The 14,817-nt window shown below is 40.6% G+C and overlaps 1 protein-coding gene across 1 annotated transcript in view; it reads right to left on the minus strand.

Annotated features, from left to right (window-relative positions):
- exoc4 (exocyst complex component 4) overlaps window positions 1–14,817 on the minus strand; it is a 160,597-nt gene that overhangs the window by 50,803 nt on the left and 94,977 nt on the right. The window contains exon 11 of the mRNA XM_017494424.3: window positions 130–343. Coding sequence (XP_017349913.1) covers window positions 130–343 — 214 coding nt within the window. The remainder of the gene's footprint in view (window positions 1–129; window positions 344–14,817) is intronic.

A 14,817-nucleotide genomic window follows, 5' to 3' on the forward strand; every position in this document is an offset into this window, starting at 1 on the left:
TCGTGTTCTGAATGCACACCAAGAGAGAGTACACAAAAAGAGAAAAGGGTAAAAATAAATAAACAAATAAATAAATAAAAGGGGACAGACAGAAGAAGAGGGAATGGGGATAAAAATATGGAAAGCTACCTGTAGAAGAGGTCTCTGGACACCCAGGTTCTTCATGGTGTCAGCGCTGGCCAGGATCTTGAGAGGATCAGCCACTTTAGTGACGGTTTCGATTTCTTTATTGGTCTCGGTGCGCACTTGGTTCAGAAACAGCTCGTTGATGTAGTAGGTGAGGAAGGTACGGAGCTGGCACTGCTTCCCCGGACCCATGCTCAACTCGATCTCCTGAATGAACCTGTTGAGAGACGGAGACCGGACAGAGTAAGACCCTACAGTAGAACATAAAAACTTAAAGACAGGAAAGGCATATTCAAGCATACAAGTCATGCACGGAAAACGCCAGAATCGGCAGTCAGTACGTTTACTCCAGACTCGGAACGCGGCTTAAATTCCCCATGAAATGATTCGGTTCTGTATTTTCCTCTGAAACGGGAAGTCATCGTTTCTGCGTATTGACCGATTTAAACGACAGCCAACAGCATTACACCAAGATACACCACACCTCCATCAACTCTAAACAAACGTCATAGTAGCGCAAAGAAACTGGCTAATTACGGAGAACTTACCACGGCGCTCAGATAGACGACAAGATTGCGCACGTGTTTGAGTCAATGTTGGGTATCATATGTGTCGACAATATGGAGAGCAGCATGGTCGTCACTGGGAGACAGAAGAAGTGCTCATGGTGTACAAAGACGGAATCACGTTCTTGACCAGTCCGAAGAGCGACATTTCATTATTGAATAGTTATAAGTCTATAAAATCACGTAACCACATATACCACTTTATTCCTAATGAATGACTCCAACCATTTTTTTACCCGCCAGGCGATGGTTGGAAAAGGGAATAGCGTATAGGAAGACGTACATTTTTGCTATAGCACAAGACACACCCCTGGGGCGGGACACACACCTTCTAGACATCCATACGATTGTACTGCATTTCGGACAGAATTTCGCAGCATTTCTGCGACTGCTGCGGCCAAAAAAGACTTTTTCAAAATTTGCGATGCAACGTGCGGCGTTTTTTGTGGAAAACTACACGAATTGGCGAAATCGCAGCCACACAAAACTGTTCTGCGTGGTCTTTCACAGTGATGTTTGTCTATAAATGAGACCTTTTAGCTGTACTCATGTTCGTTACACATAAAATGAAGATGGCTTCGGCTGAACGCGCGTCGTGATGACGTCGCATGACACGTCTTGGCCCAAATCTTGATGGGAAAAAAAAATAATAATAATCCCATTTTGAAAAATCGCAAGCTCTTCCAAATACTGCCGAGTTTTCATGATTTTGCGTACCTTCTGTGATCGGAATATCGTGAAATCCTGGAGCGACCAGTATTGGTGTCCAGTACACACCATGCTATGAAATCGGAGCCCATACTCGAAAAGACGGGTACAAAAAGCTCCGAAACACCCATTTTGATTTCAGGGCCAGTTTAAAACACGAAGCCAGAAAGCAGTAATGCATGGCTAGGTTTCCAGACCACACAGCACACACTGCTGCTGTATGAGCATCTGTCACATCTGTCAAAGCTGAAGCCAAACTGGCTGTCAGGTAAGACGTGACAGACTGAGCGTTCATGATTGATTTATGGCATAACATTAGAGATGGAAATACGCGGAGCTTCAAGTAGTGACACTCGGGCGGCTGAACAGCTCAGTGTAAGGGACGTGGATGAATATTCACCTGTGAGACAGTGTTCTTTTAGCGTACGTGGTTTGGTTTGCACCGACACGGACGGACATGTCCCTAATCTCAGCACGGTGTGCTGTTAAACAGAGAAATTGCTAAAGGGAAAAGTAGAAAACAAGCTTCGGTCTGGCGCCGGGAAATGGTCGAAAACTCCGTCCCACATGATGGGGCTACAAGCAACCGGGCATGCAGATAGCAACGAGTCTGTTTATGTATTTATTTATTTACTTACATTTTGGCACGTCTCTAGCGAAGCACATGGGATGAGTATGTAAGTGGATGGAGGGAGGGAGGGAGGAGGTGTAGTTGAGCGAACAAGCCCTCCCACACCAACTGACAGTGGCTATAGATCAGCCAGGAGTACTGATTGATCACCACATACACATAGAGGCTTATACCTTAAACCGCTTCTCTCAGCAACGCTCCAGCCAATTAGCTCAGCCAGTCGAGGATGCTGAGTTCTCTCGGCGTGTGCGCTGCACGAAAACAGCTTAAAAAAAAAAAAAAACTGACTTAAAACTTGGCTCACTTCCTTCAGTCCTCAAGAGTAAAACTTTTCCTAAAACACAATCCCGCCCCAATCAACGCAGGCCATTACCGAGCACGTAAACGCCATCTCGGTCTCCATCTTAATACGCCCAGCAAATGAGAGATCGGCGCAGATGGGTTTGTGTAAATTGGCACATTATAAGTGCTCCAATGCTGGTGTAAAAAAAAAAAAAAAAAAAAATTGAACCAGTGAAACAGTCAATAAGAACAAATGTCCATCTGCTCAGAAAAAAAGCTATTTTTATGATGAGGTGAGCTGCAGTTTGATCAGAAATGGAGCCTTAGTTTCAGTGAAGTCCATTAAAGTGGCCTTGAAATCAATATTGGCGTTTCAGGTGCTTTTTTTTTTTGTTTTGTACGAGTGCCTTAGTGTTATGCTAATATACCTTGAAACAATAAAAAAAACTGTTTAGGAGATAGATGTTGTCGTTTTCATTTTTAGTGTATCCTTTCCGGGAAAACCGATGAACCTTTGACGATGAGTTGTGCTGTACTCGTCTCGCATTCATCTAATTAAACGCCCTCTAGAATGTATACGTCCCACCCCCAGGGGCGTGTCTTGCTCTACAAATGGTTGTAGGGTATTCTTTTGGAAGAGGGTGGAGTTGGCGGTTATGCGACTTTTCAGAGGAGCGTTTTACCAACCTGAGGCTGTTCAGTGCCTCTTTATACACCGTTTATACAGCTTCGCAATCAGTGAGAGTCAGTGCGGTCTTTTTATCTGCCACTCAGATGTCTCGCTGTGACGACTTTCCGGCTCTCCGTCACCATCGACGCCTCCTAATCGATCGCGTCTCGTCATTGTTACCGTACACGATAAACTCCCGTATCTCTCAAATGTTTTCTGGAGCCCTTATTTAACTTGTTTTATTTTTTTTTTAAAGCTGAGTTCCTACAGCAATACTCTATCCCAGGTAATCCAAACAATTATGACTAATATTGCCGAAGCAAGTGATTACCCATCATCATGGCTGAATTTCTTCATCGAATTATCACCTGAATATCACTTGGAATCGTTAAAATCATTAACTACGGCCTCTTATGACTCGCTAACTTGAGAGACCATGATAACTTATGATAATTATCATGATTACACGGCAGCTTGATAAAAATATAATCGTGAAATCCCTATCACACTTATCAAAACCCCAGGAGCAGAAATATATCTACTGATATATGCCAGTGTCCCTGAACAGTGCCACCGTTTAGGCAATAAAAAAAGATGACTCCATCATCAATCCATCATGTCCATGGCGTAAATGCCCTCTGCCGTATTATTCATCCCTTATGGTGTGTGTACATCCTGCTCTCGCGGCTTTCATCTCTCTTGGTGTTTCTCCAAGATCCCGTCCGTGGCTTCTCTGTTATTATTTTGCTCACATAAATCTTCCTGATCACTCGCATTAGGAGGTAAATACGAGGCGATGGCTGCCTCAGAGGCCCGTCGGCTTTCTCGGGCTAATCAAATTCCGCTCAGCCCGATCTGATTGGAGACGAGCGAGCGCTGCTGCTGCTGCTGCTGCTGCCGCCTCTGCGACAAACGCTGGCGGAGAGAAGCGCCGAACAAAAATATGAAGCGGAAGCAATCAACCATGTTGTCAAGACGTGAGAAGAAGGAAAGAAAAAAAAAAAAAAAAAGGAAAAAATTATCACCAGAATAATAAGAACAATCGCAGGATTAATGCAGCCAGCGCTCTGTATCCAATAGCAACGAGGACATATGCTGTTTCTGAAAGCACACAGGAGCAAAACAGTGTGATATGGAAATAAGAGTGAGGAGATTTTTTCAGCGGAGGTCACCTCAGGTCAACCAGGAGTTCATTTTAACAGGGTTACAGCGTTAACCTGGTCTGGTTGTGACCTCCTTCGTCACACACTTGTGAATAAAGAAAATAAATAGATAAATAAAAGATAGAAATGGGGCGCATAAGAACGTCTAGGGGTGCCAATAATTCTCACGCATGAGAATTAACACACATTTTTGATTAGATTTTTTTTCTTAGAATAAAATTTACTTCAATTAAAACATGCCTTGTAGACATGTTATTTATATATATATATATATATATAAATATATATATATATATATATATATATATATATATATATATATATATATATATATATATAAAGCATTTTCTCAGGGTGTTGTGTGGAAAAAAATGTCTCCATGATAAACCGATAAATACATACATTAATTAATTAATAACAATAAAAAAAAAATACTTTTCAAGAGTTTTTTCAAAAAGACTCATCTAATAACTCAATCATTTCGTTTAAAATACACCTTCATGAGAATATTACTCTATTTATAAGTTGATTTAAGTGAATCGAGTGTATCGAGTGTAAGAATGTGTGAGTGTGTGTTGCAGAATCCAGTCTTGCACAAGCTGACGTGTGTTTGAAGGTTTAGACCGAGCGTTCTCTGACATATCACAAGGAAGAAGCAGAAGAAAAAGAGCAAAGGTAAATCATTCACTAAGCAGGAAGCCCTACTAAGAAATTCCTGCCTTCACAGGTACATGACAGGTACATGACAGTGAGAAGCAGAGCGGATAGAAAACTTGTCCGAATGTATAAGATATGACACGACACGTACTCGTCTTTTAACTCGTCAATTAACCATGCTATAAATGTTTTTTTTTGTCTTCCTCAGCTAATTAAATATAATTATAAGTGCAATATTGGAGAGCGGAGCTAAATATAGACGATTAACATTAGATATCATTTAGAGGCAGATGATATAGAAATATATATTATAACTTGAAGACGTCTCATTATATATATATATATATATATATATATATATATATATATATATATATATATATATGAGATAGAGTAGATGAGCAAAATGTAGTGCATCTCAGGCGTGAAGTGAAGTCCAGAGTTACTAGGAACTTGGCAACCAGACTCGCTGAATAAATAACATTAGACAGTTAGCAAAGAAATAGGAACTTTTTGTCACATCTATCAGGACACTCGTCTCATTAGCTTCTGCAAAATGTTTCGTAATGGAACAAAACAAATCTGCGAAAGTACAACCCATGTGCGGGGAAACAAACAAACAAAAAAGCTTTTACATACAATCAGTTACATGGACAAGTAACACTGGAGTTACAAAAGATTAGCATTCGCTAGAGAGTCTGGTAAACATCATCAGTAAACATGACCAAGAACCACCCGCTTTCACAGAAAGAGGCAATTTGATTGACACGGCTAAAGTCTTTTTTTCCCTGTTGCTTATCAGCTTATCAGTTAATTACTTCTTGCTGAAAGTGTGTATACACAGAAATGCATCGAGCCAATCAGACTGCAATCTTCAAGATGCTGAAGCTTGCTGCCAGAAAAGTGTCCAAATGATGTCAGACTCAAAACTACCGCCTGTGGGTAGAGGGACTGAGGCTAATGTTCTAAAGGCACCAACATCGATCGACACCTACGGTACTCAGAGAGGTTTATTATAATGTTTATATGACAATATCGTCTCATCGTCATATCCCCTCGCTCTTATCCTGAATCAGAAACTTTATTATTATTTATTTAGCTGGTGTTTACGGTAACGCGTTCCATGAAAGCTATGTATATATGACACAGGACTACAGTCATATGATTATAATGCACTCATGAAGCATCATGCACACTGTTACAATCGATTATGAAAAGGCATCACAGTTTGGAGAGTATGCGGTATGTCGTAAAGTTCTGTGGTATGTGTAAAGTTATGTGTAAAGTTTTGCAGCATGCCGTGAGGTTTTGCAGCATGCCGTGAGGTTTTGCAGCATGTCGTAAAGTTTTGCAGCATGTCGTAAAGTTTTGCAGCATGTCGTGAGGTTTTGCAGCATGTCGTGAGGTTTGCAGCATGTCGTGAGGTTTTGCAGCATGTCGTGAGGTTTGCAGCATGTCGTGAGGTTTTGCAGCATGTCGTGAGGTTTTGCAGTATGTCGTGAGGTTTTGCAGTATGTCGTAAAGTTTTGCAGCATGTCGTAAAGTTTTGCAGTATGTCGTGAGGTTTTGCAGCATGTCGTGAGGTTTTGCAGCATGTCGTGAGGTTTTGCAGCATGTCGTGAGGTTTTGCAGCATGTCGTGAGGTTTTGCAGCATGTCGTGAGGTTTTGCAGCATGTCGTAAAGTTTTGCAGCATGTCGTGAGGTTTTGCAGCATGTCGTGAGGTTTTGCAGCATGTCGTAAAGTTTTGCAGCATGTCGTAAAGTTTTGCAGCATGTCGTGAGGTTTGCAGCATGTCGTGAGGTTTTGCAGTATGTCGTAAAGTTTTGCAGCATGTCGTGAGGTTTTGCAGCATGTCGTAAAGTTTTGCAGCATGTCGTGAGGTTTTGCAGCATGTCGTGAGGTTTTGCAGCATGTCGTGAGGTTTTGCAGCATGTCGTGAGGTTTTGCAGTATGTCGTGAGGTTTTGCAGCATGTCGTAAAGTTTTGCAGCATGTCGTAAAGTTTTGCAGCATGTCGTGAGGTTTTGCAGCATGTCGTGAGGTTTTGCAGCATGTCGTGAGGTTTTGCAGCATGTCGTGAGGTTTTGCAGCATGTCGTAAAGTTTTGCAGCATGTCGTAAAGTTTTGCAGCATGTCGTGAGGTTTTGCAGCATGTCGTAAAGTTTTGCAGCATGTCGTAAAGTTTTGCAGCATGTCGTGAGGTTTTGCAGCATGTCGTAAAGTTTTGCAGCATGTCGTGAGGTTTTGCAGCATGTCGTAAAGTTTTGCAGCATGTCGTAAAGTTTTGCAGCATGTCGTAAAGTTTTGCAGCATGTCGTAAAGTTTTGCAGCATGTCGTGAGGTTTTGCAGCATGTCGTAAAGTTTTGCAGCATGTCGTGAGGTTTTGCAGCATGTCGTAAAGTTTTGCAGTATGTTTAATTCAATTCAGTTTTATTTGTATAGCACTTTTAACAATGGACATTGTCCCAAAGCAGCTTTACAGAAATATATACGTTCACAATATAGATTTTAAAATGTATGAATTCATCTCTTTTGCTGTACGTTGTAAGGTTACGCAGTGTTGGAATGTTGTAATTTCATGATATTTGCAGTGGTATAATTTTTAAAGAACATTACTTATATATTAACAATCCATAATGCATAATAAAATAGCTCTAAAGTGTAATCCACCTGCATATATTGTTATAACGATGTGTATAATGAATACATTATACCACCGTATGAACGTATTCGCAGCTCATTTTAAATATGACCTTCGTAGAAAGTACTAACAAAATCAAAATCAATTCTAATCATCAGCTGTCTGTTTATATGATTCAGCTGCGTATTTGGATGGTGGTGGGTTCTTTAATCATTTCTTTATTTTCAGTCTGATCTAGCATTTAAAAGATTAACACCCAATTAATAAGATTTATTTTTGCTTTAGAGATTTATCCATATGAAGGAAATCCTGCTTATAATGTACGTTGTGAAAGACAAGCTTGTTTTCTGTTCCGTGCAATAAAAGCTGTTTGGTTCCTGAATTGGCTGAATGAATGTGATAAATAATTCTGATTATCATTTAAACTGCGCAGTCTATTTTGTGACAGTTATATCGTTTCACACCACAAGCACAGTCTGTCTCAGCGCCAGCTTCGGCAATTAAAAGGCACCACAGTCCATTTGGTGAGTCAAAGTAAGTTCTTTTCTTTTCTTTTTTTTTTTTTTTGTTACGTGAAAACAAAGCAAAACAAAACCAAAGAAACCCAGGGTGGATTACACAGCCGGACCCTGAGCTCAGTCTCCACGGCGACACCGGTGTGGGCCGTCCCTGTCTGTGAAATCTTAATTAAGTAGCGCTCAAATCTGCTTATCGTATCTGCTTATCTGCAAATCAGCTGTCTCTTTAACCAGCCGTCTTTCACTCAGGATTTAACATCCGAGAAGTTGATCCTAGAAAAATAACGCTCCATTCCCGTTCCTGCCCCTCTTCACGGACTGGACGACGGTTACGCGGTACGAGACAATGCATAACTCAGAGTTAATAAGGAGATTAGGGCACGTAATTAAAAGCCGAGTTCTTTCGGGTACCTCCTGCTGAAACCGAATGGCAACCAAATGGCACCCGTAATTGCTCGTCAAGAGGCAATGTTCATTTGTCCGGCGGATAATGAGCCTGACACACACACACAGGGCAGAAGAGGCACTCGGTGTGACGGATAAACAAAATGCCCATCTTTTCCCCATGCTGGCGTATGCGCGGTTGCCAGTTTGATCATTTCCACCTACTTATAGCCACACATGATCTGTTTGCCGTGCGCAGTGGCGTGAGAAATGTTCCACAAGGTGCCGGGTCAGGGACGGCCCTGTCCCAATCCCTCCGTTTCCCTAGACAGAGTGGAGGAAAGAGGACAAAGTGAACGGTCAATAACTAGAAAGATATAAAGAGAGGGAAATTAAAGGGAAGTGAAAAAGAGAATGGGAAAGGACGGAGAACGAGAGAAAAGGAGAAAAGTACAGAAGGAATCGGAGGAAAAGACAAAGAAAGGGAAAATAAATATGGAACGTGAGACAGGCAGATAGAAAGAAAATTAAGGGTAAAACTAGATTTCCTAAAGGGCACGACCTGTGCTGGCATGGAGGTCAAAGACACAGATAAGCAAAACGAAGAATAGAAAAGGAAGGGAGGGAAGGAAGGAGGGAGGGAAGGAGGGAGGGAAGGAAGGAGGGAGGGAGGGGGGGGAAGAAAGAAAGAAGAATTAAATAAAAAATAGATTTGAGCTTACTAAAATACACACAGCGCTGGCAAGGAGCTAAAAGAGACAGATAAGAGAAAGAGAAATAGAATGAAAAAAGAATAAAAGAAAGCAAGGAATAAGCAAGATGAAGTAAACAAAACAGGAGAAAGAAAGAAAGAAAGAAAGAAAGACAAAGAAAGTATGAGAGTACGGAAGGAAGAAAGAAAGCAAATAAATGAGAAAGAAAGAAAGAAAGAGAAAGAAAAAGAAAGAAAATAAGCAAATACATGTGAAAAAGAAAGAAAGAAAGAAAATAAGCAAATATATGTGAGAGAAAGAAAGAGAAAGAAAAAGAAAGAAAATAAGCAAATACATGCGAGAAAGAAGAAAAAGAAGGACAAAAAGACAAAGAAAGCATGAAAGTAAGAAAATAAGCAAATAAATGTGAGAAGGAAGGAAAGAAAGAAGGAAGGAAGGAAGGAAAGAAAGAAAATAAACAAATACATGTGAGAAAGAAGGAAAGAAAGAAGGAATAAATATGGAGTGTGAGACAGGCAGATAGAAAGAAAAATAACGGTAAAACTAGATTTCCTAAAAGGCACGACCTGTGCTGGCATGGCGGTGAAAGACACAGATAAGCAAAACGAACGACAGAAACGGGAAGAAAGAAAGACGGAGCAGAGGGAGAAAATGACACTGAAAAATAGGGAAATCGTGTAGGCAGAAAAACAAAAATGGGAAAGGAAGAAGGAACGACAGCGTTACAGAATAAGAGGAAATGACAAGCGTAGAGAAAGGGAGAAAAAAAACAAAGGCAGGAAAGACAAAGAAATGAGAAGGAAGTAAAAAGAAAATAAGGAATCAGGAGAGGAGTGAACGACTGAGAAACACGAGAGAGAGAGAAACAGACAGAGAAAGAGATAGAGAGACAGAAATAGAGAGAGAGAGAGAGAGAGGCCTCAGTGTGACATCATCAATTACCTCAATTCTCACTGAAAAGACTAATCAGCGTGACTACTATCATAATTATCATGAGGTTTTAAATGTTAATAAGAAATTATAACAACATTGAATTCAAAATATATATTTTTCAGTATTTCGAAATGATTTGTATAATATTATAATTATTGTGATTTTGTTGGGATCCCCCCTCCCCTCCCCTCCCGCTTTTTATTTTTAAACAGACTTGAACTACAGGTGAGAGGAGTGAGATATAAAGGTAAGAAAGAGAATAAACTGGCTGTATTTTGGTTTTATTGCCTGAGAGACGTCTCCTGCTCCACAAGCGCTGCTCATCATCATCATCATCATCATCAAATTAACCCCTGAAGCAGCAAAAACCCTCTAACTCTTCTGCATGACATGCGTTCTCTCAATCAAGCCCCACTTCTCTCTCTCACACACACACACACGCGCACACACACGGCGTAGTAGTTTATTAGTGGTGCCTGCTTCTGATTGCGCTCGACAGCGTCTAATTAACTGTCATTAGAAAACAGATGTGTGAGCCCAAGGCCTGAGCTGGATTACGGCGTGCAGGCTGTCCTCCACTCTGTGTGTTTCGCATAAACACACTGCCGCACAAAGCCACTTTCACGCTCCTCCTCCTCTACCCCCAAACCAATTACACGCTCAGTAATCAAACCATACATTCAGCATAAATGCGTGTATGCATTAGTGAATAGGTGGAGGAGGAAAGAAAAGAGAGAGGGAGGAGAGATGGGGAAAAAGCCTCTGACTCGGACCATCAATAATAACAGATAAGCATTCTCGGGCTGTCGTTTATGTATCTGACCGACACACTGCAGTGTGGAGGTGTTCAGGGTGTAGGGTCGAGTCGTGGGGATCGACACTGATGTTCATGTGATGTGATTTTGAAAGCACCGAGCTTTAAAGTTCAGATCCCACATCTGGAGTTTGATGCTCAAAGTAGGGCCAGCGTCGGTGAACAGATCTGAGAGAACAGTTGAAGAGTGAGCCGCATGACCGACACAAAAAGACTTAAGTGTACCCTGCCTGGATTAGTGTTACTGAGACCCACCCCTGGAGCCAGGCCTGGGGGTGCTGACTATAGGCGTAACCAGGCCACTAACGCCACCAGGCGACAGGTATGTGACGGACAATCACACCGCGATGGGACATCCACCAATATCAGTGTTTTCCTGTGCATCTGGATAGTTTGTTCACTGAGCAGAAAAGCAAAAGGTCAGTTGGTGGTCAGACTCTGATGTCAACACTACACTCACACTCCTACATTTCGGGATGACACCTAATCAGGTGCTGGGGCCCAAATCAGTGTGTTTAACAAGCCTAATGACACACCTGTCTGCCTCTAGTGAGCCGGAGGAGTGCGTTAACACTGACAGCACCTATCTTAAGACAGCGGTGACGTCCTTACCTGACAGGATGGTGCAGTCGTTAAGGCACGGGGAGGAGGAGTAACCACGACGACAAACTATTTATTTTTGTCTGGGGAGGTCAACAGAAAAGTGTGAGAGGATTCTGTATTTTATATATATATATATATATATATATAAATATATATATATATATATATATATATATATATATATATATATATATATATATATATATACACACACACACACACACACACGTATATATGTATGCATATGTACAATTTTCCTCATTACTGTATATCTAATCTTGATAACACTTCCTATGAAGGTCATATCTATAATAAACATATTCATCTCATGCTATAACGCATTCATAATATTAGCTTAATGCTAGTCATGCATGACCGTCTACAGCTGCTGTAACATGAGTCATAGCTCGTTTGGTGGATGTTGCACAACACTGAATGTAACTACAAACGGATCAAAGATCACATTTCGTTCTTTAATACATCTCTTAAACGTGTACTGCAAATAACAGGAATGAAACATACACAATAAAACGATCGACTTCAGCGTGTTAATCCCTCACTTCCAAACAGCACTCGACATACGTCAGATTTAAGAAGTATCCGGCGAGACGGTCAGACTCCATAACGTGTTAGTATTAACATTTCCGTTCTACTTATTCAACGCCACAGTGCCAAGCTTTCTAAAATGACCTGGAGCGTCGATTCCCAGTTATATAACCGCTCCGGTGGAGTTAAGGTCAGGAAGACGGCCAGCACTAGGCCTCGCACTGACGTTCAGCTTTTAAGTTCTGACCCTCAGCCTCAAACTGCTGAATCGTGCTGAAAAGATGAATTTTCACCAAGACGTTTTGTGCGCGCTGGACGTCGCTCAATCGTTTACATCCTTTAACCCTGGTCTCTAATGGGCTCGAATAGAGAAGGTACGGACGTAAGAATAGGTCAGGAATGATGGTCTGAATTCTTTTCAGGGTTTTTCTTTCCTCTCTGAACCTGAGGAATGTAGTATCTCTTCGAGAAATAAAGACGGACTCTGGGATAACTACACACGCTGTCGTATTATTGTCCTGCTTCTTCAGACACGGACATCTCAAATATGAGACAACGCACTACGGTTTTTCAAAAACCTTTATTCTACTTTAAAGACACCACAATAGAATCTCTCGTGTACTACGTGGGCACATTTCTGATTGGCGGACGTTCATTATGACCTTGTTATGTACCACCGTACTGTCGAATTCTCCGTTCTGAGTGGTCAGAAGGTGCTGAATGAATTTGTCAGCAGCTCCGGAAAGTTTAATACGTTATCGTTTTCCATCAACCCGTGTGGCTGACGCTTCATAAAATAAATAAATAAATAAATAAATAAAAGATCTTAAAAACCGTTGATATGTTGAACGTTTTCTGTAAGGAGACAATTTTGGAAGGAGTCTCCAGTGTCAGTGCTTTGGACACATTCTTGTGTCTTAAAAACGTCACGCACGCACATTATACATTAATCATACTAGACTAAAGGCAGGAGATCAGCACAGATTTTTTTAAATTATAAAGTGTGTGTGTGTGTGTGTGTGTTTACATCTGCCTCTTTGTAATTGTCTACACTCACAGGAATAAGTATTACCAGATAGCCATTTAGGAGACTTGTTTGTTTGGCCATGTGTTTATTTATATGGGATTTATGTATTTGTTTGTTTATGTATTCATTCATTTGAAATATTTTTGAAAGTATTTGTCCATGTGTACTTGTTTGTTTGGAGTCTGTCTATCTAGCTATCATTGAAGGTTTGCTTGTTTGTTTATGCGTGGCGTTTACTCTATCTATCCACCTTTCAGGATTTGCTTGTTTGTTTAGCTGTTCAATTATTAAATGATGAATTAATTTGTTCATTCATTTAAATCACTCAGTGGTTCATTTACACAAATTATTTGTGGACTTGCTTGTTTTTTTTTTTTGTTGTTGGTTATTTATTTACTTGTAAATTTTTTTTCTTTATTTTAAAAGTAACTCCGCTTTGTGTCACTGATGATTTTCCTAGAAGACCACGCCCCCTCCTGAGTGTTTTATTCCTTACATTTGTAACCGCTGTTTATAAAAAATAAAGTCAGGCTTTAAGATATAGGATTTTAACTACTTCTAACTTTACTGAATATTTCCGCTGCACACAATGTACACGAGAGTCAAGAAGGAGTGAGCGAGTTGAGAAACCGTCCGGCGTGAAGCACCTCACACCTCCCGTGTCTTCACAGAAGAGGAATAGTGCAGCGCTAGCAGAAGTGTCAATCAGATTAGAGCGACAGTGAGATATCCATCGCATCGGCAGTAGGAAGTAACCTTTCAACACACACTGAATCCCTGAATCGTAAAACGCCGCCTCACGCTGGTGGATTTTATAGCGTTTATAGAGCGCATAACATTCGTTTTTATTTAAAATACCATAAACGCTTCCATGCCACCCCCAACGGTTTCACAGCGAAATCGGTACGCATGAAGCATAAAAGCGATCATTTAACACTGTGAGGCAGTAAAGGGTATTTACAGTGCAGTTATAAAGACTTTATAAGCATGGATCAGAGCAGTGAAATGCTCCACAGCACCACTAGATGGCAGTAGGTCAGTGCTGAGAGCACGCCGGGCTCGGCTCCACGGTCTGAACGATGAAGTCAAAACCTTTAGGATGCATTAAGACTCCGTGTTCTGCGGAGAGCGATCTAAACTGTCTTTACCGTCGGATGAATGCAGCTTCCACCTCGTAGGAAAATAAATACGGTCAAACCCACGCAGCTGCCCACCAGCTCACAATTAAGCTTTCCAGAGAGCCGTGGATTTTACACACACACACACACACACACACACACACACACACACACGCACACAGTGTAAACATTAATACTACAACACTAGAAAGCAGAAGATCAGCACAGTAATTAATACTGTTTTGGAGGACTATTTTTGTGAATTTTATCCCACTGTGTGTGTGTGTGTGTGTGTGTGTGTGTGTGTGTGTGTGTGTGTTCCATCAATCTCTCCCAATATCTGGGATTTGTCCCCATGTGTTAATTTGCACAGATGTGTTTATTATGTATTGTAGTCGTATTATTGATTAATTTATGGTTTGTATCTATGTGTATAGTTGAGATTTCTTTTTTTCATTTATTCGCACAATATTTATTTATTACATTACGCATGCATTTAAATTATTGGTTTATTTATTTGTGGGTTTGTGTGTGTTTATTTTTCCTTATTTAATTATGGGCGGAGTTTCTCTGATTATTTATTTGTTTGTTTATCTGGGATTTCTGTATTTACTTACTTATTTACTTATAAACCATATCTGTGATGTGGGATTTGTTTGTTTATCTGTTTGTTTATGTGTATGGGGTTTATTTATTATTATTAATTACATACATA

The sequence above is a fragment of the Ictalurus punctatus genome, chromosome 19 (genome assembly GCF_001660625.3).
Source record: "Ictalurus punctatus breed USDA103 chromosome 19, Coco_2.0, whole genome shotgun sequence".
NCBI lineage: Eukaryota > Metazoa > Chordata > Actinopteri > Siluriformes > Ictaluridae > Ictalurus > Ictalurus punctatus.